The sequence below is a fragment of the Myotis lucifugus genome, unplaced genomic scaffold (genome assembly GCF_000147115.1).
Source record: "Myotis lucifugus unplaced genomic scaffold, Myoluc2.0 scaffold_66, whole genome shotgun sequence".
Classification (NCBI taxonomy): Eukaryota; Metazoa; Chordata; class Mammalia; order Chiroptera; family Vespertilionidae; genus Myotis; species Myotis lucifugus.
Genome location: NW_005871114.1, coordinates 504,722 through 527,424, shown reverse-complemented (window position 1 = coordinate 527,424; position 22,703 = coordinate 504,722). Strand labels below are relative to the sequence as shown.

The following is a 22,703-nucleotide window of genomic DNA, read 5'->3' as shown; positions in this document are numbered from 1 at the left end:
CACCCCTCCCCCCCCCCCCAGTGCACAAATTTTTGTGCCCCAGGCCTCTAGTCTTTTATAAAGAAAAGTACAGGGGGGGGGGAGAGAAGTGAGCCCTAATATATGGTGACAGAAGATCTGACTTTGGGTGGTGCAATATACAGGTCTTGTAACATAGAAACTCATACCTGAAACCTATATGTTTATGTTGACCAATGTTACTTCAATAAATTTAATTTAAAAAATATTTTTTAAAAAGAATCATACAATAGCCCAGCTGATGTGGCTCAGTGGCTGAGCGTCAACCTATGAACCAAGAGGTCACAGTTCGATTCCCACTCAGGGCACATGCCCAGGTTGTGGGCTCCATCCCCAGTAGGGAGCATGCATGAGGCAGCCAATCAATGATTCTCTCTCATCATTGATGTTTCTATCTCTCTCTCTCTCCCTCTCCCTTCCTCTCTGAAATCAATAAAAATATATTTTAAAAAAAGAAAAAATAGAATCATACCATTAAATAGACCACTTTAGCCACGGGCTCCATCCCTCTCTAGCCCAAGACCATGGTGTCCCATGACCAAAAGAAAGCATCCTATTTATTGAGTTTTGGCAAAGAGAAAAGGACTGCTTCCTTGGAGGTACCCCCCAATACACAACTTTGGTTTGAGAGAATACCTTTGGTTTGAGAGAATACCTTACACAATGTCACTGTCAATAGCCAGAGCCAATAAAAGAGGCTTAGAAGGTTGGTTTGTTTGTTTGTTTGTTTGTTTGTTTGTTTATTGCTCTGGTAATTTGAAGGAGGTTTTAGGAATCAAGTGCTATAGTCAAACTGCCTTCCAGGGGTGGGGTGAGGACCATTCGTTAGATATAAAATCTTGGCTCGGCTACTCATTAGCTTTATTGTATTACTAACAGATTTAATCTCTCTGAGCCTTAATTTCCTCTTTCCATTCATATGAAATATCCAGAATAGGCAAACCCAGAGAGACAGATGGTATATTAACAGTTGCCAGGTCAGGGGTAGGGGATAGTTTGGGGAGATAACTAAGAGGTACAAGGTTTCCTTTTGGAGTGATGAAAATGTTCTAAAGTGGAGAATGGTGATGGTTGCACAAATCTGTGAATATATTAAAAGCCACTGATGTGTATACTTTAAATGGTATATAAATTGTATGGAATATAAATTATAGCTCAATAAGCCATTTAAAAAAGATTGAGACAATGCTTATTGTCAATTTAATCTCAATTTTTTTCATGCATGTAATTGATGAGAATCTCCTGTACCCTTAATCTCAAAATTATAAAATCATTCTTAATACAGAGGAAACTTTAAAAAATATCAGCAATGGTCTAATAACCTAAACTCTTATTGACATTTACAACAATCAGAAATAATAACAAGAGTAAATTTGTCTGGTGACACCTATAAAGTCTTCCTCAGCTACTTCTGGTAAAGTTTACTGCTTCTTTCTCTACAATCTGTCTATTCATATTTCTACCATATCATTATCTATTTTATGTCATTGTTTCCCCACTAAATTGTGAGTTCTATCAAAGCAAAGACTATATTCCATTTGTTTTTGTATCCTAAAGAGAGAAGATATTGCAATGTTAACAAAATACTATGTTAGCCCTAGCTGATTTGGCTCAGTGAATAGCGAGCGTCAGCCTGTGGACTGAAGGGTCCCTGGTTCAATTCCAGTCAAGGGCATATGCCCGGGTTGCTGGCTCAATCCCCAGTGCAGGGTGTTCATGAGGCAGCCAATCAATGATTCTCTCTCATCATTGATGTTTCTATCTCTCTTTCCCTTTCCCTTTCTCTCTGAAATAAATAAAAATATATTTTTTTAAAAAGACTATGTTATATAGCCAGTGCTTAACAAATGTTTATTGAAATATTTAACTGAAAATCTATGTTTTTCTTGTAATTTCTCATCTATCTGAATTCCTGTTTCAGCCTCCTTGAAGAAAAGGAGAATAAGTTTTAGAAAGCTGACCAATTTAGCAATTACAACCCACATCTCTACCTGACTAACAGATGAAAACACCTCAACAAGTGAAGTTATACTAGTTTTGCCAGTCTTAAAGTTCCAAGAGTTCTCAGGAATGGGACAATAATCTGAAAAAGGTTATTCGGTCCTAGGAAAACACTGAGAAATGTATATAGCCAATCCATGATCCCTGCCATCATCACTAAAGTAAAATGGATGAGCCCCTCCCAGCTCCCCATCTTGTTGCTTACTGCCTTTCAGTAAACATTTTTCCCTTCTGGCTACCATAGGTACTAATATTAGTATCCAGTAGAAAAGCCTGCTACTCCAAGTATGGTCCCCAGACCGGAGTATGGGCAAGACCTGGAAGTTTGTCAGAAATGCAGAATCTCATTTTTAACTAGATCCCCAGGTGATTCACATACACATTAAAGTTCAGGCGGCACTACAGTAGAGTTGGCTATGCCTGCCCTAGGCTCTAGATCAGTGGTTCTCAACCTTGGCTGCACATTAGAATCACCTGGGTATCTTTTTAAAATCTTGATTTCTGGGCCTCATCCTCCGGAAATTCTGTTTCTTTGTTACTAATGTTGTGGCCCCACCCCATAACAAAGAAACAGAATTTCCGGAGAATGAGGCCCAGAAATCAGGATTTTAAAAAGATTTCCAGATGATTCTAATGTGCAGTCATGGTTGAGAACCACTGCTCTAGATTCTGTCTAGATCTTAACTCCACAACAGACCAGCAGAGATACCTTACACAAATCACTTCACCCAGAGGTTGAAATTTTTTATCTCAATGCCTCAGCTCAACCCCAGAGATTTGTTTAATTGGCATAGCACCCAATATTTGTTAAAGCTCCCCCACTGACTAACTCCTCTCAAATGGGACAATTAATAGTACCCGTCTCATGGGGTTGTGAGGAGAAAATCTGATCACCTTTGAAAAACTTTTGGCCCAGTACTTGGACCCAGTATAAATGCTCAGTAATTTGGTAGTTATTATTTTCATACCTAGAAACCTAGAAATGAATTATCCTACAGCAGGGGTGAAAAAAACAAACAAACAGGCTAAGATGTACTAGTCTGGTCCTATCCTACAGGTAAGGTATCTGCCAAACTCAAGAGGAACAAAAGAAAGGACACAATCAAAGAACACATTATCCCAACGATTAGTTTTTCCTAGCTGCAAACTGTTGATTGAAGCTTCAAGGAAACTATACTGTGTCAGTTGAGGGGCAAACCATCTCTGCAAGGTGTCAGAAAAAGCCAGTACCTTCATTTGGAATGTGTTGATGGAGGGTGGGGGAGCACTATTTCAGCAGTTCTGTAACACAGGAAATCCCCCTTACCACACCTTCCTGATTTACACTGATTTTTGATACACACCACATGTGTCCTCAACTCTCTTTTCCCTACCCCCAAGTTTTCAATCGTTCTGTTCCACATTTAGGTGATGAAAACTTAAAACCTGTGGTTATAACTTCTATGAGAAATTTCATTTTGAAAGCTTGCTAAATTTCAACTTTATTGCCACGAGGAAAACAGAAGAAACAAAAGACCTCAGTCATCCACTAACACAAAAACCCCTAGTGAAGACATTTAATAAGTGTAAGTTTTCTGCTACAAGTTGTTGAAAATCCTGACCTTTGGGCTGGGGTGCCATTCATTTGCTTCTACAAATGTTCTATGAAACAATAGCACTTATTTTTCTAATGGTTTTAGGTTACATGTTTAGTTTCACCTATGGATTTTAACATGGCTATGCCTGGCCTGTATGTAGCTCCTTTTGAATCTACACGTCAATGGATTTAACCTGAGTCTACTCTTCCAAGGGGATTCATAATGGCCAGGCAAATAAGTCCACAACCTGGTTTTCAAGAACTGCGAGGAAATAAACAACCCAGATGAAAAAAAATACCTATTAGGGCACTAATTGGTATGCAAAGATTTGTCTCACTGGTGATTACAAACATTTTTTTTTTAAAGTGCGCATGGTTCAGTGACTATGTCACCAAAAAACCTCATGTTCTATTTCTAGCTTCTCTGCTTACTCACAATGGGCCTCCTCTGTGGTAGAAGAACAGACTCCTCCTCCCTCCCACCGGATGCACTGTGACAGCTAATGAATGTCTGTGTTTAAAAGGCTTTGAAATTCTTAAAAGGGGGGATATCTGTAATATTCTCAACAATAAAGATAAATAATAATAATAAAATAAATTTTTAAAAGGCTTTGGAATTCTTTGTTGGAAATCTCTTCAGTGATAGTGCTCTCCCACCCAGTGCTCTCAAAGTCCCCTCCATCCCTTCTCTGGACTGGTTCTAGCCTCACCCTGGGAATGGATCCCAGGCTCAAGGGAATCTGTGACTCAGGTTCTTGATCTCCAAGAATGGCATTCTGTGGCCTGTGCAAGAGTTTGTCAATGAAGAGCAGTTCAAAAAGATACAAAAATCTGGTACTAAACTGGACCCCAGCACACCTACAAACAAAATGGCCTCTCACAAAAACCCATTCTAGCTTCCCACAGAGCCCATTTCAGATTGGCCAACTACCACAGAGCAAGAGTACTATCTGGTGAGCCTGGCTAGAAGTTCTCAAAACTTCCTGGTACTGGCACAAGAATAGACATATTGACCAGTGGAACAGAACAGAGAACCCAGAAACTGACACAAACCATTATGCTCAATTAATATTTGACAAAGGAGGCAAGAGCATACAATGGAGTCAAGACCATCTCTTCAATAAATGGAGTTGGGAAAACTGGACAGATACTTGCAAAAAAATGAAACTAGACCACCAATTTACACCATACACAAAAATAAACTCAAAATGGAAAAAGGACTTAAACGTAAAATGGGAAACCATAAAAATCTTAGAAGAAGCCATAGGCAGCAAAATAGCAGACATTTGTGATAGCAATATCTTTACCAATACAGTTCCTAGGGCAATGGAAACTAAGGAGAAAATAAACAAATGGGACTACATCAAAATAAAAAGCTTCTGCACAGCAAAAGAAAACATCAACAAAACAACAAGAAAGCCCACTGCATGGGAGAACATATTTGCCAATGTTATCTCCGATAAGGGTTTAACCTCCAAAATTCACAGTGAACTCATACAACTTAACAAAAGGAAGATAAACAATCCAATCAAAAAATGGGCAAAGGACCTAAATAGACACTTTTTGAAAGAGGACATTCAGAAAGCCAAGAGACATATGAAAACATGCTCAAAGTCATTAATCATCCGAGAGATGCAAATCAAAACAACAATGAGGTACCATCTCACACCTGTCAGAGTGGCTATCATCAACAAATCAACAAACGACAAGTGCTGGAGAGGATTCAGAGAAAAATGAACTCTCTTTCACTGCTGGTGGGAATGCAGACTGGTATAGCCACTGTGCAAAAGAGTATGGTGTTTCCTCAAAAAATCAAAAATGGAACTGCCATTTGACCCAGTAATACCACTTCTAGGAATATATCCCAAGAAAACAGAAACACCAATCAGAAAGGATATATACACCCTTATGTTCACAGCAGCACAATTTACAATAGCTAAGATTTGGAAACAGCCTAAGTGCCCATCAGCAGATGAGTGGATTAGAAAACTGTGGCACATCTACACAATGGAATACTACGCTGCTGTAAAAAAAAGAAGGAATTCTTACCTTTGCAACAGCATGGATGGAACTGGAGAGCATTATGCTAAGTGAAATAAGCCAGTCAGTGAAAGAAAAATACCACATGATCTCACTCATTTGTGAACAAAAATAGATACAGAGGCAAAGAAGCTCGAACAGACAGTCAAACTACAGCGGGAAGGCTGGGTAGGGTTGCAGGGGGAGGTAAGAGATCAACCGAAGGACTTGTACGCGTGCATATAAGCATAACCAATGAACACAAGACACGGGGGGAAGGGGGAGGCCTGTGCTGGGGAGTAGGGGAGGCCAGGGGAAGGTCAATGGGGGAAAAAAGGAGACATGTGTACTGCTATTTGTAATACTTTAAACAATAAAATAAAATTTTTTAAAAAAAGAGTACTTTGGGGGGATGAGGGGACATTTGTAATATTCAATAAAGGGAAAAAAACATTAAAAAAAAGAGCACTATCTAGTTCATTGTAGTGGAGTGAAAGGATTATTAGCTACGATACCTCATTTAAAAGTGTCAGGTTTTTAAAGGCAGAAGTATTGAGTTCTAATGCCAGCTCTGCCACTTAAAAGCCATGTTACTCTGAGCAACTTCTCTGAGTTTTTCTCATTTATAAACCAGAAATTTCAAAATTTAAAATAAGACTATACACAGTTTCTGTACGGAATAGAGAGGTTTTTATAATCTTTAAAGAATATTACAAATATAAAATGTAATTATTTTCTCCTGGAAACAACTAAGGAGCTATTAAAAAATGACTACCTTGTGCCTTCTTTAGCCTGTTTCTAATAAATCATAAACCAGGTCTTTTTATAAATCTCTTCTTTGGCTCACTAGCATTCAAATTCAAAAAGCAGCTTTAATAAGATGAATGGTATTCAAAGAGACTTAAGAAATCCTCAGCTAGGATTTCTTTCAAATCACACAGTGATATAGTATTTGAACAAAAAGTCAAAATGGTTTTAGTGTTACCTTGATTTTTAGATCCATTTGTTGATAGATATGTATTTATTGCCATTTTATTGCTCATATTGTCTTCTTCTTCTTCTTTTTCCTCTTCTTAAAGAATACCCTTCAGCATTTCATTTAATACTGGTTTGGCGGTGATGAACTCCTTTAGATTTTTCTTGTTTGTGAAGCTCTTTATCTGACCTCAATTCTAAATGAGAGTTTTGCTGGGAAGAGTAATCTTGGTTGTAGGTTCTTGATATTCATCACTTTGAATATTTCTTGCCACTCCCTTCTGGCCTGCAAAGTTTCTGTTGAGAAATCAGCTGACAGTCATATGGGAGCTCCTTTGTAGGTAACTAACTACTTTTCTCTTTCTGCTTTTAAGAGTCTCTCTTTTTTGTTAACCCTTGGTATTTTAATATTGATGTGTCTTGGTGTGGGCTTCTTTGGGTTCCTCGTTTGGGACTCTCTGTGCTTCCTGAACTTGTAAGTCCATTTTTTTCACCAGGTAGAAGTTTTCTGTCATTATTTCTTCAAATAGGTTTTCAGTTTCTTACTCTCTCTCTCTTCTCCTTCTGGCACACCCAAAATGTGAATGTTGTATGCTTGAAGTTGTTCCAGAGGCTCCTTACACTATCTTCATATTTTTGGATTCTTTTCTTTTTGCTCTTCTGGTTGGGTGTTTTTTGCTTCCTCATATTCCAAATCACTGATTTAATACTTGTAATCCTCTACTCTACTGTTGAATCCCTGTAAATTATTCTTTATTTCAGTTAGTGTATGCTTAATTTCTGCCTGGTCCTTTTCCACGTCTTTGACATTCTCATTAAGATCCTTGAAAGTCTCACAAAGTCCCTTGAAGCGCTCATGAAGATCCGTAAGTAACCTTATAACCATGGTTTTGAATTCTGTGTCCAGTAGTTTGCTTAGTCCCATTTCTTTCATGTGTGATGTTTATTTCCACATTTTGGCTTCCCTGTGTTTGTTTCTACATATTAGATAGAGTTGCTATGTTTCTTGCAATTGGTATAATGGCCTTGTGTAGTAGGTGTCCTGTAGGGCCCAGTGACTCAGCCTCCCCAGTCACCTGAGCTGAGCACTCTAGGTGTGCCCGTGTGGGCTGTGTGCACAGTCTTATAGTTGAGCTTTGATTGCTGTTGGCATCTCTGGGAGGAACTGACCTCCAGGCCAATTGGCTGTGAGGACCAGCTATGACTACAGTGGAAGAGCAAGTGTGCAGAAAATACCCCTATGGAGCAGGACTTGCTTCAGTGGGGCTTTGGTGCTCACTGAGTCTGCCTCTTGAGTGTATTACTTTTGGATGTATAGAGTCGTAATCCGTTATGGTCTGAAGCTGTCCACCAGGTATACTGACTCTAGGGCCTCCAGAGAGGTGCAGTCAGCTACTGCCTGGGGACATCCTGCAGGAGCTATTTGTATTGGGTTTAGAGGTGCCCAGGGAAGGCCCAGCTGTGAAGCAAAACAGGCTGGTGCTAGTGCCGGGTCTTGGGCCTTTTATTGATAGGTTTGGGGCATGCTGCCACCAGCATGAGAGATTTTAGCAAAGTCTGAAGCTTGAACAAGACAGGCCATTCATATGAAAAAGCCACTGCATACAGGTTGGGTGGGGCTGCAAATTGGATGGGGTGGGGGGTCTCAGGGAATCACCAGGGCAAAGCAAACAGATATGGCTGCCAGTCAGCCTTGCAACTGGGGATGTCCCAACCCAGGAATAATGTCCTCTCAAGTGCCCCTTTCAGGGAGAAAGCTGCCCCAGAGTTCCTGCCCCGATTCCAGACAATCCAGTTCCTCCCAGTGTGTGTCTGGGTGTCCCAGAGCCACCACCTAGTGGCCGGCACTGGAGCTCAGAGGAAGCATGATCTTGTAAGTTTGTGTGCCAGTCCTTTAAAAGGAACCCCAGAGTCTCCAGCAGCCTCCCTCACTCAGCCCAATCCCCGCTGGTTTTTACATCCCGTAGTTGTAGTATGGGGGCTTCTCTTTCCAGCTCTGGGACCCTGGGCTGGGGGGCTGGTGTGGGGCTTGGACTCCTTGCTACTCACAAGCAGCCTCCACAGAGATTATATCCCTCCCAATTAAAAAGACAGTACAGCCCTAACCGGTTTTGCTCATTGGATAGAGCATCGGCCTACAGACTGAAGGGTCCCAGGTTCAATTCTGGTCAAGGGCATGTACCTTGGTTGCAGGCACATCCCCAATAGGGGTGGTGCAGGAGGCAGCTGATCAATGTTTCTCTCTCATCGATGTTTCTAACTCTATCCCTCTCCCTTCCTCTCTGTAAAAAAAATCAATAAAATATATTTTTTTGAAAATAGTACACATGGGTGTCAGACCAGCACGTTCAGCGCCTCTGCCCCTCCTACTGGTCTCAATGTGCTTTCTTCTTTACTACTCTAGTTGTAGGACTTCCACTCATCCAGCTTTCAGGTGGTTCTGTATGATGGTTGTTCGGTATTTTAGTTGTAATTTTGTTGTGGTTGTGGGAGGCGGCAAGTACAGGGGTTTACCTACTCCACCATCTTGGTTCTCCCCTCTGTGGTTATTATTTCATTGTTGTACATAACAACTATTTGTGACCTGACTCACAAGTCCTTTGAATATCCTCATAGGAAGCCTATGCTTAATATAGGCCTTTTGAGTGCCTAATAGATGAATAAATGAAATAATGAATGAATCAAAGACTGAATCCCTCTCTTATCTAAGCATTGTAAAGAGAAGATTGGATAATAATCCTGGTCTGACCTTGAGCAAGTCACTTGTCTTTTCTGAGTCTCAGTTTCTTCAAAAACACACACACACACACACACACACACACACTTCTCATCAGACAGATTTATGAATTAAAGGGGGAAACAAAAGTCAAACATAGCAATTGCTCAACAAACAGTAGCCAGTAGTAGTAGTAGTAGTAGTAGTATTCACCTTTAAGGTCAGGTCAAGATTCTTCCTCCTAGACACCTATCCTGACTACTCTAGCTCTCACTTAATGCCCCTACTCTGAACTCCTTACTGCTTATACATCCTTTAATCTTTGAAAATATCCTATCTTGTTTTCATTGCTATTATTTCCTGTATGTCTTGTGTATCTGAGAAAATCTTTAATTCACAGAATTTTAAAATTAGATGCTACATGTGGACAATGTAGTAAATTCTCTTCATTTTACAGATAAGGCAGGCTTCGGGAGGGTGAACAGTTTCCCCAATTGCACATGGTTAGTTAGGAAAAGGATTGAGACTAAAACCAAAGTCTCCTTATGAAGCTCATAGCAGGTTTAATGAATGACATCACTGAGTCCCTCTTTCACACTACATTAGCAGGGCAAGCTACTTAGTCACTCTGTGTCTCCATTTCCCCCTCTGTCAAATGAGGAAAACAGTACTTTACTCAGAGGGTAAAAAGGATTATACGGGTAAACTGCTTAAAATAGTATTTGGCACATAATAAGCACTCTATAATGTTAGGTAATATTACTATATTATTACTACTATTAAGCTGCAAAAAACCATCCATTCTTTCACAGTGTTTCAGAACAATGCCACAAGTCTGGGCAATCTACCTTTTCCCAGCTTTCCAGTCTCACCTTCCATCCTTCAAGGTGTTGTTGCCTTACCAGAGTAAGTGAAAATAAGGTACTGTTTTAACCCTCAACTCCTTCATTATAAACATATAGATACAGATATGTACCTCTATCTTTTCTAAATATGCAGCTTATATTTTTTCATTCTTCACTCTTTGCCACACAAAAAGTAAAACACATGCATTAAAGCTTGTAAATAACATTCTCTGTTTGACTTATGTGTCTGTTCTATACAGTGTGATGATGATTATCTCTATATGGATTTTATGTGCATCTCAATGCCTGTGTTTTTATCGTCAATTCCTAGAGACAAAAATTATCTTTTTAAGTCAAGCAAACATAAATTCTGGGACACTTGGGCTAAACTGAATTGAGTATTCAGAGAAGAATTTCAGAAAAATTCAGAAAATAAGGAGGGATTACTGGAGATTGGCTTAGCAGAAGGCTTAATGAAAGAAAGGACTTAGGTAGAGCTTGAAGGACAAGAAAATAAATTTTAATACAAGACGGAAGATGAGCGTTCAAAGTGAAGGAACTAGACAGAGATTAGTCTAACTACAGTGGTGACACTAGAAACCACTGTGAAATTCTGTTGAATATGTAAGACCAGAGCATTTTGATAGTACAGTTCATGTTTTATTCCTCTTGGCAGCCCCAATATCTAGTACTAAGTTTGCATACAGTTGATAATCAAAAATGTTTACTGAATTAAGCAAAATAACCTTTTTCACTCTACTATAGTGAAGAAAATGGGACAGAATTGAATCCAACTCAATCGGATCACGAAATCAAAGGATAAAGTAGTTCAACAAGTATCTATACCTTCTATAGGACTAACCACTAGTCTAGAAATGTTTTTACTTTGCCTACATCACCATGGACAAGAAATTAACACACCAAATTCTCTCATGCTCATCTATATCTACACTAATAAAAGAGAAACATGGTAATTAGCGTACGACCGCTACCCTTCCCATTGGCTAATCAGCATATCCTTATGCAAATCAACTGCCAACTAAGATGGCGGTTAACCGCCAACAAAGAAGGCGGCTAATTTGCATACGCCCAATGATGGGAGGCAAAAGGGGAAGGACTGAAGAATGGTGATCGGCAACCCAGGCGGCAGGCAAGAGCTAGGGGGTGGACAAAGGCCGCCTTTCCCCACCCCCCAGCCGGTGATCGCCATTGGAAAGCCGGGCAGCAAACCCGACCCCAGGGGCCGGGGTTGTGGGCTGGCCTGCGCGGAGCAATCCCCATGGCGATCAAAGGGCGGGAGGGCCCGGGCGCACACCCAACTGTGTGGTCTGAGTTTGCTGCTGCCTATAAACCGAGAAAAAAGTTGTAAAATGAAGTACTAATCTCTAGGGTTTAGGTCAGACCAAGGAGTAGTGCCACTCAGCCAGAAGCTGGCTCATGGCTGGCCAGTGCGGAGGTGGTGGCAGGAGCCTCTCCCACCTCCATGGCAGCATTAAGAATGTCTAACTAACAGTTAAGGCCCGATCCTGTGGGGCTCTAAGCCTATAGTCGGACATCCCCCGAGCGCGCCCCTGTCTACCAGAAGGATGTCTGACTGCAAGCTTAAGCCTGATCCCCGGGGAGTGGGCCTAAGTCAACAGGTGGATATCCCCCAAGGGGTCCTGGACTGCAAATGGGCGCAGGCTGGGCTGAGACATGCACCACCCCCCCCACCGAGTGCACAAATTTTGTGCACCGGGCCTCTAGTGTATATATATAAAAGCCTAAGCGACCATTATGACCGGATGACCGGTACGACCAAATGACCAGAAGGACCAAATGACCGGTACGACCAAATGACCAGAAGGACGCTATTACTTCAAGCATTATACAGATGGCCACAATGACTAAATTTTGATTAAATGACATGATGACTATATCTCTGTGAGATACATTCAAATTCACAGGGGTACAGTGAGCTGCAGTTAGCACTCAGGACCTGGTTACCAAGTTTCAAATATTACAGAATATGAATCCTTTAATATAACATTAAATTGTATCAGACCCTAAAGTTACTGGCAGACAAATCATAAATACCAAATGATGAAGCTGGAATGGAAGCTTTTCTTGGGCTTAAAAATCTCCAGAAACTAATTTTGACTTACGTTGCATAAGTGACAAGAGGTCAGTAGTATGTAATGTGACAATAGTACCTCACTGCTCAGGCTGAAAATGCCCTCCCCTTCTCCAATGGAGTAAAAGAATATATGATGGCCTCTATTTTCCTATAGGGCCAATTTCATTTTACTATGCTTAAAATGCAAGGTTCTCATAATCTAATCTGGATTTACCCAACCAAACCTTCTTCTCAAACAGGTACTTTCTTCTTCTTTTTTAATTACATATTTTGGAGCTAACAGAAATATATTAGAACTTCTTAAAACTCAATTTAGACATAATTCTAGCAATATGAGCTTTTCTTGGTGTAATTTCTAACATGCACTTTATTTTTACAGATTTTTAAAATTATAAACATTTCTGAATTAACAAAAATGTGCAAATGAGTGTCTAAAAAATGTGACATGGTTCTAGCAACATGAAGTAAGATAATTTCTAACATGTACCTACTATGAAGCCAAGGTTTAGGGTTAGAGTTAGGATTAAGATTAGGGTTAAGGTATGTGCTCAAACACATACTTAGGCTTTGGTTCATGCTCTTTCCTTTTAGTTAAATGTCTTCTCTCCTTGTCTCTTCCTCTTCTCTCCTTGTCTCTTACCCATCTTTGAAAAGGCCTAAACTAGCCCTGACTGGTTTGGCTCAGTGGATAGAGTGTTGGCCTGTGAACTCAAGGGTCCCGGGTTCGATTCCGGTCAAGGGCATGTACCTTGGTTGCGGGCACATACCTAGTGGGGAGTGTGCGGGAGGCAGCCTCTCTTGTCGATGTTTCTAACTCTCTGTCCTTTTCCCTTCCTCTCTGTAAAAAAATCAATAAAATATATTTTTAAAAAAGAAAAGGCCTAACCTAACTCCCATCTAAGTCTGGCCAGTATTCATCTCTACTTTTCCTCTTATACCCCGAAAAACTATTATGTTCTACTTTGCATTTTATTCTATATTCTCTTTGTGTTAATCTTCAGATTTATCAATATAAACTATTATCTCACTAAGTTATTAGTTCATTGACAGCAAGAACAATGTATTTTGAAGGGTCAAGTGAGATATTTTATAGTGTCCTTCAATCTGTTTTCTCAGATTTACAGAGAGTTGTGGATGTGGGAAAAGAGTATCACAAAGGTGAAGTACCCTTCTGATCACATCATATTAGGAAATACCTGATATCAACATAACTTATTTGCTGGTGTTAACCTTGATCACTTTGCTAAAATAATGTCTGTCATTTTCTCCACCATAAAGTTAGCATTTTCCCCTTTAAGACTCTCTTCTTTAGAAGCAAGTCATTAAATCCAGTCTACACTCAAAAGGAGAGAAGTCAATCATATCCTAGATGCAAAGTACCAGAGAATTTGAGGACATACTCTAAAACTACCACAATAAAAAATTATTTTTAATTGATTCTTTTTTCTTTCAGAGAGAGAGGGGAAGGGGTAGGGATAGAGAGATAGAAACATTGATGAGAGAGGAACATCATCAATCAGCTGCCTCCTGCATGCCCCCTACTGGGGATTAAGCCCATGTGACTGGGAATCAAACTGGCAATCTCTTGGTTCCTGGGTCCATGATCAACCACTGAGCCACACCAGCCAGGCTCTTCTTATTTTAACACAGATTAGTGAATCTTACCTATAGCAGTTTTTTACTGTTGTGTTCTAATGATGATTTAGGACAGTATTTTTTATTTGATATTCTGCCATTCCTTATTCAGCATGAAACTAAACACAAAGTAGATAATCAATAAATATTTGTTCTTTTTAAATAATAAATACTTGTTAAGTATAACTGAATTTCAAGAAACATTTAGGTGAGGTAAAATGAGATAATGGAAGGTGGGTACATTCAAGGTAAATATGTATTTTGGCAGTTGTGCTATTCTTATGTCATATGTCTTCATTAATGGAATGGAGATAGAAAGAAAAAGAATTAATTACCTCACCTCTACTAAAACTAGGAAAAGTTCCTGGAGAAAAGAACAATAATAATAGTTGTATAGTGCCTTAGAGTTTACAAAGTGTACTCACACTGATCATTTAGAATTTCAAAAGCTCTCTGAAGAAAATCTTCAGGAAATAAAGACAAAAAATAATAAACTTGTGAAAGGCACTATTAAATCAGGAATTGAAAAGTTAGACATAGCAACTACATAAAACTAACAAGGAAAAGCAAAAGTAAAAGCACAGAAGAAACAGATACAATAAAAAAAATAGTGTGAGTCCAGTGCAAGGTTTTAAACCAAGTGGTAAGGTTGATTTAATACAGTGCATGAAACCAAGACAACTTAGACTAACTACCAAAGATAAAGAGTACATGGCTAAGAAAATGAATAATGTCATTAAACTAAGCATTAAAAGCAGACTTCATGGGAACATGCATTGAAGATAAAAAAATGAATAGAATCTTCATGTTTGTATTCATTCTTTTCTTCGTTGGTCACCTCCATTTTCCCAGTGCCTTTAACAGTGCTCTTAACCTTTTATGTATCCAAAAATATTTGCTTTAGTTTTACTATGTGTCATACATTATGCTAGACATTTGGGGATACACAATAATTAGATATGATCCCTTCCTATAAAGAATGTGCATTCTTTCTTTTTTTTTAATCCTCACCCAAGGATATGTTTTTATTGATTGTTTTAGAAAGAGAGAGAAACATCAATGTGAGAAATATCAATCAGTCACCTCCCACACACGCCCTGACTGTGGATCAAACCCGCAACCTAGGCGTGTGCCCCAACCAGGAATGAACCCACCACCTTTTTTGTGTGTGTACGGGATGTTGCTTCAGCCAACGGAGCCACTTGGAAAGTTAAAACAAATACTTGTGTGAAAAGTGAAAAAGCAAAAGAAAGTAGAGAGGGCCAAAAGAACAGCATAAAGAGTAAAAGCTACAATGGTCCAGAGGAAGAAGAGATGGTTACGGTATGCCTTGTTCAGGAAAGGCTTTATGGAAATAAGGGGCATTTGCAATAGGCCTTCAGGAACTGGGCAGGGTAGGGGGTGAGATTTGAACAAAGCCAAGAGAAAGGGATTCAAAGCAGAGATATACCAGCTGAACATAGGTATGGGGTTTAGACAGTGCTTTAAGAAGACAGTGAAATTAAGTAGGGTTGTAATAAAAGGTATATTAAAACACAAGTTACAGACAGTAAGCTGAGATTGAAATGTAAAAGGCCTTGAATGCCAAGTTGAGGAGTTTAAACATTTCTGTAAGCAATCCAAAAATAATCATTTTTTAGCAAAAAAGTGACATGATATACCTGAAACTAATATAATATTGCTATGTCAACTGTAATTGGAAAAAATGTTTTTAAAGGAAACATGATGAATGTGATATTTTAGAAATATTAAGCTGGTTTTTGATGTGCATAATAAATGGTATACAACTTGATTAAAGGTATGGTTATAGCAGCAAAAAGGCAGGTATATAAAGAAAGCACATAGAATATGTAACAAAGAAGGGCAGATTGGAGCAAAATAAACTTCTGAACAAAAGATTAACCCAAATTTCTTTGTTGAGAGCAAGAAAAGCATAACATCACAGAACAGAGAGGAAGTTAGGCAAAGGGTAAGATTCCAAGGTATGAAGAACAATCCAATTTTTATTTCCTCCATCATCACCATGTTTCTATAAAATTTAAGTTGCCTAAGCATAGAGTATGTTAAAGGAGTAACCAAAGAAGTTCCAAAAGTGATAAACAATGGCTGTAGAAAGAGAAAACGCAGTTGCATTAAAGTACTTAAAATTATTTGGAAAATAGAAGCCACATGACTCTATTGTTTTACAATATGTTTAAGTCAGTATATCTTTTTTTTAATAAGGTGCTTATGCCTAAGTGCTTATTATAGGGCCATTTACTAAGAAGACCTAATTATTTTAAGATGAAAATTGACACTGAATGAAAAGTAACAACCGAAGTATAATTTTTCAAAATTGCTGAGACTATACCTAAAACAATTTTGCCTTGAATTCTGCAATGCAACATGCAACAACAAAGACAACATGGTGGCTTAAGGATATGTAAGCATCAAAGGGCAGAAATAGGGCATTCCCACTCTCTTTAACTCTGCTAAGGACTCAAATACTGATATAGTTCAGAGCATCTTATTACCAAGAGACATAAATCAAAGAAGTTCAGCTAGGAGCAATAAAACAGATTAGTGTCTGGAAGAACTGACTTTAAAGAAAGTTTTAAAAGAATTAAATCCAGGTAGTCTAGATAAAAAACAGCTATGACAAAACCTCTTTTTTTGAAGGTGATATGCCAAGGACAGAAATTATTTTGAAGGTAGACATCTAAAAAATACAAAATGAATAATTATATTTATGGAATATGCATAAAGGAAAATCTCAGGATAAATTTGCTGGCAAAAACCTATGGGACAGAAGAGCTCTCTCCCATAGAAGTGGTGAAAACTGTATTCCTAGAGATATTTAATGCCAGGTTGGACAAAACAAGAAAAGGATTCCATATGAAATGATCCTGTACTGGCCAGCCCCTGAAATGGTGGGAGGATTGAAGATGATCTCTTAGATCTTTTCCAATTCTGATTTTTTAAAATTCTATGAAGTTTTATGGGGCACAGTCTTTTGCCAATTTCTTTTCTCCCCATGGTGCCCACTTTCTCCTTTTACAAAGGAAAACAAATGGTATCCTTCATTTGAAGATGGTCTCGTGTTCTCAATGAATCAGTAATATAATCCTAGGTACAAGTTTTGGAGAAAAAGGCCAATTCCTGGGGCTCTTACAAGTTTTACTACAAACTAAAGAGGAAATATTTCAAATGGATTCAAAGAAGAGCTATTTCATCAGGAAAGCATTAATATTTTCCCTCCTTATGTCTGATCACAAGAGCTGACAGTGACCCTGGGAGCTATAAGACCCTGGGTCAAATTACCAACAGAGCTGCTGTTCAGGATTTTATGCTGAATGACAGCAAAATCTACTTGCAATCTAATTTTATGGCAATGACATTTACCTTTGAAAAGATATAGCCTTAAACACCTACACACTTTGGCAGATGTTATAAAAGAGGAAGTCCTATTCACACTTCAAACTTAAGAAGTCTCAGCCTTGTTCTCTTTCTCCATTCTGGCACTTTAAAAAAAAAGTTTCTCAGCCATCCTTGAAATAAATCCAGTACCTCTCCAAAATCCCCATTCAGTGAAAGCCCCAGAAAATAAAACAGCATTTCCTCGTTTTGCTGATTTATAAGGACAAGGTGTAACAAAATCCAGGGAGCTCTGAGAAACTGTCCCTGAACCCTTTAAAAATAAAACTGTAACTCACTTATGAGAAGGAACAGCAGGACAGAGATAGCCCTCCAAAAATGGACACTAATGCTCTTCTATCTTATCTAAACAGCCTCAGTGGCTGAGGACCCACCAATTCCCATCTTGCCTGTCTGAAAAAAAGTATGTCCCTTTACCCACACAGGAAGTTCATAGACATTAACACCAAACCCCCTAAACAAAATTTTTAAATACCATTTTCATTTTTTCCTACTGAAAATGAGACTGTTCAAACCTAAAAAGATTGGTCCACCTCACACGGGAATAGGATCTGGAATTTTCAAAGCCAGACGCTTAACTCATCTGATCCTGGCAGGAAAGAAGGCTGGCATTTATAATCCAATTTTAATTTTCTTTTTTAATGTGACTCTGAGATTAGGCAGTCTGAAGGAGAACCGACTGTGGAGATTTTCAAACCTTCCCTAACAAGGGACCAATCTAAAAGGGATTATTTCAGAAAACTTTAGAGTAGGTTTCAAAAAAGGCTGGATTCTCACCTCAGGAAAGCAAGAAATAAAAACAATAGCCACTTTTTTTCTAGAATTTTAGCAATGAAATGTGAACCTGACCTTTAATAGCCTATGAACCCGCCTGTATTTTCTCAAGAAACCCACTGCATCTTCTCCCCACTGGACTAGCCTTCCAAAAGTTTGGGCTACAGTTCATGGCCTTGGGATTTAGCAGCCCAGCGAAGGCAAGCAGCTGGGACCTGGACTACCTGAAAGCCCCTTCTGCGTAATCACGTCAGGAGTCCCACACTCCGGCGTGCCCTCGCCTGCAGCTACCGGCTTTTCAGGAGAGCTTCTACCAGGCTCTCCTCCAAATCTACCTCCACCCACCCCATCCACACACAGCTCGCTCCCCCTTTCCAAACCTCCCCCACCCCGCAAGAATGGGAAGCAAGTTTCTCACCATCCTCATAGTTTTTGAGATAGTAATCAGGGCCGGGGCCCCCGCGACTTTTCGCCGGGTTCCTCAGGTTCTGGAACTGCAGGAAGTCAGTCCTTTTGCCCCCGAAGCGCAGAAAGGCCGGCGAAAGTCCCCGGGCCAGGGTCACCAGACGCTTGGAGCTGCGGGGTAGAGAAAGAGAGAGGAAAGGATCCCAAGGGAAGGCGGGAGGCCGCGAGCACCCAGCAAGGCCCTCTTTCCACTCTGCAAGCGACCTGGCCCGGGCTCAGAGGCTCGGTGTCCACCACAGCCCGCGGACTGCACGGGCTCCTGGCAGCTCCGCGGCCTCTAGCGTGCGCCTCTTGCCCTTGCCCTTGGCCCAAGCCTACCTTTTGCGCCCAGCTGGCCACGGACCCCTCCCTCGGACACCCCGAAGCTGCTCGCCAAAGGTAGTTATTTCCAAAGGACTAGATTGTGTTCGCTAAGTGTGTGTAAAGGGGGGAGGGGGGACACCTCTGAGAACAGGGGGCTAAGGCGCAGTTGTCCGGCTTTGCTGCTGCCGGGAAAACGCTCCTGAAGGAGAGGCGCAGCGCGCGCGTGCCGCGGGGCTCGGGTTTTTGCCAAACTTCTGCTGAATCCCTGGATCTGCCTCCTCGGCCCCAGGGGCACTGCAACCTCAGTAGAGAAAGTTAAACTCATCTTCTTTCTCCTTCTTTCTCTCAGACCAGGCACCTGAGGTCAAATTGATTCTGACTTTGTTTTTTAATGCCTAAATTGATTTTGCTTTTCCACTACTTTATAGCAACCGCATCCACCTCCCAAATCCCAGGTCGAGAGAGATTCCCGGGGTAATCCTTGCCTTTCGGTGAATACCTCCACCCCTGCTTTGCACAGGAAAGGCATTTTTCTTTGACCCTACAGTAATTCAGAGTGATCTCAGAAAGGTATCATTCTTCTCCCCTCCTCCCAGTGGGGCTCCATCTTTTTTCCTTTCCACTTGGAGCCGTTTAGAAGCGATGAGGAAACTGAAGTTTGCCGAAAGTTGGAACCTGCGCATCGGAGGAGCACCAGAACAATAGCATCTACCTCTATTTAGGTTCAGAATTTCCATAGTTTGTTTTTTGTTTTTTAAATACAAGCGCTGTACTTCGGAAATAGGTGAGAAAGTGCAATTGTAGATGCTCTTACTACTATACGTTATTTTTAACACTTTGCTGGTTCAGGTTCTGAAATCCAAACCCAAATGGAGAAACTAAAGAGTTTCATAAAGGGGACAGATACGAGAGAGGGGACCGGAGATTCTGCTTAGGGACTTTCTGAGAAGTCTTGGCCGCCCGGGGCAGTCCGGCGGCGGCGACCTCTAGGACTGCGTTCCAGGGAAGCGCGGTCGGACATCGCGTGGCCCTCCGCGGACAGAGAAGTCCGACCTGCGGAATCGGCATTCCCAGCAACCGTCCGTCCGGAAGTCTGCACAGCCAATGCAAATACGCCCGCCACGGCTTCTTCCCCCAATGCCGCCTTCTAGAATCTTTTCTGTGGCAAGCATTTGGCGCAAACAGGATGTGTGTGTGTTTTTCAAGAGAATCCTGAAGGAGTCTGCGCGGCTGGATAAGTGCAATGCAAGTGGGGAGTGTATCTCGGCAAACCCCGGTTGCCCCCCACCTGGGGACAAGCTCAGAGACACGTTCTGCTGCATGAAGAGCTTCCAAGGAGAACGCCAGGCGGCGCGGAGATGTGCCCGCCCTCCCAGCGGAGACGCGGGCAGCAGCTGAAGCGGCCTCAGAGGCGGCGGCGACAGCCATGCAGTCCTCACGCAAGGCTTGCTCCACGTGGAAGGAGCGCCCCATGTTGCGCCTCCCGCTACCTGCCGAGTCCGCTGACCCGGCAAAGTCCTGAGGAGACCCAGAGGGCTGAGGGGCGGGCGCACACGAGAAGCAAAACTCGAATGGAGTCAAAGATACTCACGAAAGAAGCGCAGCGGTCGCGGCCTCAGGGCGGAGAAAGGAGACTAAAAGCGCTCAAGACTCTGGGTGAGCCCACAGCTGAGGCTCCAATTTGGAGGGATTTTTAAAAACTCAGCACTTGGATTCAGCACTACAGATGATCTGTTTATTTCTTTTTCTTTTTTTACACTGCAACTCTGTCCCTGACGGGAAGGGATCGTGGTTGCCTAACTGCTGAACATTAACAACCGGCGAGAGGGATTCCAAACCTAGAGTAAGGGGGTCTGTGAACACAAGCCTCTGGGTTTGCGAATCCGCCAGTGCCGGGTTCAGACTTCTGAAACATCCCGGAGTATTTCTAGAACCCTTTCCGCTCTCCTTATATACGCTATGATCAGAGCGAGGATTTTTTTTTCTTTAAAGAAAAACTAAACTATGCAGTTACCGCAGGAGATTTAAGGAGGAGGGACTGGGGGGCCCTTCGGTCTATAAAAAGCATCTTACAAAGTCCTCAAGTCTGGAGATGACAGTGGAGGGTATAAAATAAAAATTTAAAAATATGATCCACTTGTCTATCACTCAAGCCTCTGCTTAAATTCATTTTCTGTCTGGTAGTTGGAGAGAACTGAAAAAACTATCTTTCCGTGGAAAATTCCATTTTCGTGCTATTCCCCGCTTGAACACTCACAGACACACACGCAGACACGCACTCTCTCACACACACACATACATACATACATTCCTCTCGGGTCTTTGTTGCTGGAGACCTTTTCTTCACTTTTGTAACTGTCCTGAACCTCGTCTCTTTTTCAGAAGGAGACGGGTAGACTAATTACAGATATATGTAAGCACAACATTTCTTCAGTCATAACTGATAAGTTTCTGAAATGCCTTCTGCATTGCAAACATGTGCATCTTAATAGAAAACATTGCTTTTCTCAATCACCAGTTACAGCCTCACAGCAAATATTCCAGGAGGAGGAAAACCTCCTTTCTTTCTGAGAGATCCGCTTGGCTTATTTTCTTCTTCTTTCCCCTTGGAATGGGAGATAGGAGGGGTGGGGGGTTGTTACTTAAAAAAAATGATCCATGGAAGCCCCTGCCTTACCTTAAGAAATCGAGCCAGCCATCATGAATGATGGACGGATCCAGCTGCAGAGAGAGGAAGTTCTCATTGACTGTCCTGATTGGGTTCTTGGTGCTCACATCAAGTAGAATCAGGGTCTTTTCCTTCAAACCTGGAGCTCTGTCTACAGGCAAGGGTCTCCTGTCTCCAGCTTGGGAGGAAAGGAAGAGATGGAGCAACAGAGCCAAGAAGAGAGCCACCGGGGCTAGGCACGAGGGGGGGCGGGAGTTGCTGGAGGGCATGGCTTCAGGGAAGGCACAGAGCACCCTCATTAAATCCCTCTGATTTAAACCTCTCTTCCTACAGGGTCTCGCTAGTGACTAATTGTCCTTATCTAAAGTGTGTGTCTGTCTGCTTTCCCCCCCTTTTTTCCCTTCCTCCCCCCCCCCTTGCTCTCTCTCTTTCTCTCTCTCTTTTTTTCCCCCTTTTTTTTTCTTCTGTGTTTTGGTGCTTGGTGGAGCGAACTCACGCCCCTAGCCAGCCTTCTCAGCAACTCTTGCCAAGAGTACTCGTTCACCAGCACCGCCCCTTTAAGAGATTTCGACTGCAGACATTTTTTAACTTTTTAAAGGTAAGGGGGTGGTTGGGGGAGAGGCGGGAAGTAGGAGGGAGGGGTGGCGTTGTACCCTCCAGATTTAACCCTCTAGGGTCAGGAAGTGGAGGAAGGGATCCAAGCAGTACTGTTTTAAGTTTTGAGTACAGGGTGGGATATCTTTTTTTTACTTCCCTCCCTGTGAGGTTCTGGGGAAGGCTGGTCTAGCTACAACCCCAACAGGACAGCCCAGCGCCAGCCCTGGGCACAGTGGAGTAAAAGGTCCACCCCAGCCTGTGCCTGTTGGTCCTTACAGCATCAGCTATTCTGCCTACTCTGGGCCCTTCCCTTTGGATTGAAGCAGGAGAGCAAGGATGTTAGTTAAGTAGCAGAGCGGTCCTGATTCCTGCAGCGACTGATTCCTGCCAAAGCATAGAGTGCAGACGAAGACTCCATGGACACAAGTCAGGACCTCTGCAACACACTGGGTATCCACCCAGAAGCATCCTCTGACCTAGATGGGGCAAAGAGTGGCCAGAAGTAATATACAGAGTGACCAGGTCAAAGAGCTTCTCTGTGTGTAGGGACACGGGGATCCAGGTTGCGTGTGGCTCCGTTC

General features: G+C 41.6%; 1 protein-coding gene across 3 annotated transcripts in view; it reads right to left on the bottom strand.

Moving 5' to 3' along the window:
* Positions 1-21,897, bottom strand: part of HPSE2 (heparanase 2 (inactive)) — a 505,349-nt gene extending 483,452 nt beyond the window's left edge. For 2 of the 3 annotated variants that reach the window (XM_023754851.1, XM_023754852.1), the window contains exons 1-2: positions 21,535-21,884; positions 18,508-18,665 (exon numbers count right to left, since the gene is read on the bottom strand). In XM_023754851.1, coding sequence (XP_023610619.1) covers positions 18,508-18,665; positions 21,535-21,824 — 448 coding nt within the window. In that variant the 5' untranslated portion in view covers positions 21,825-21,884. Of the gene's footprint in view, positions 1-18,507; positions 18,666-21,534 lie in introns of all 3 variants that reach the window. The other variant, XM_006089948.3, reaches the window with a different exon arrangement.
* Positions 21,898-22,703: the final 806 nt, after the last annotated feature.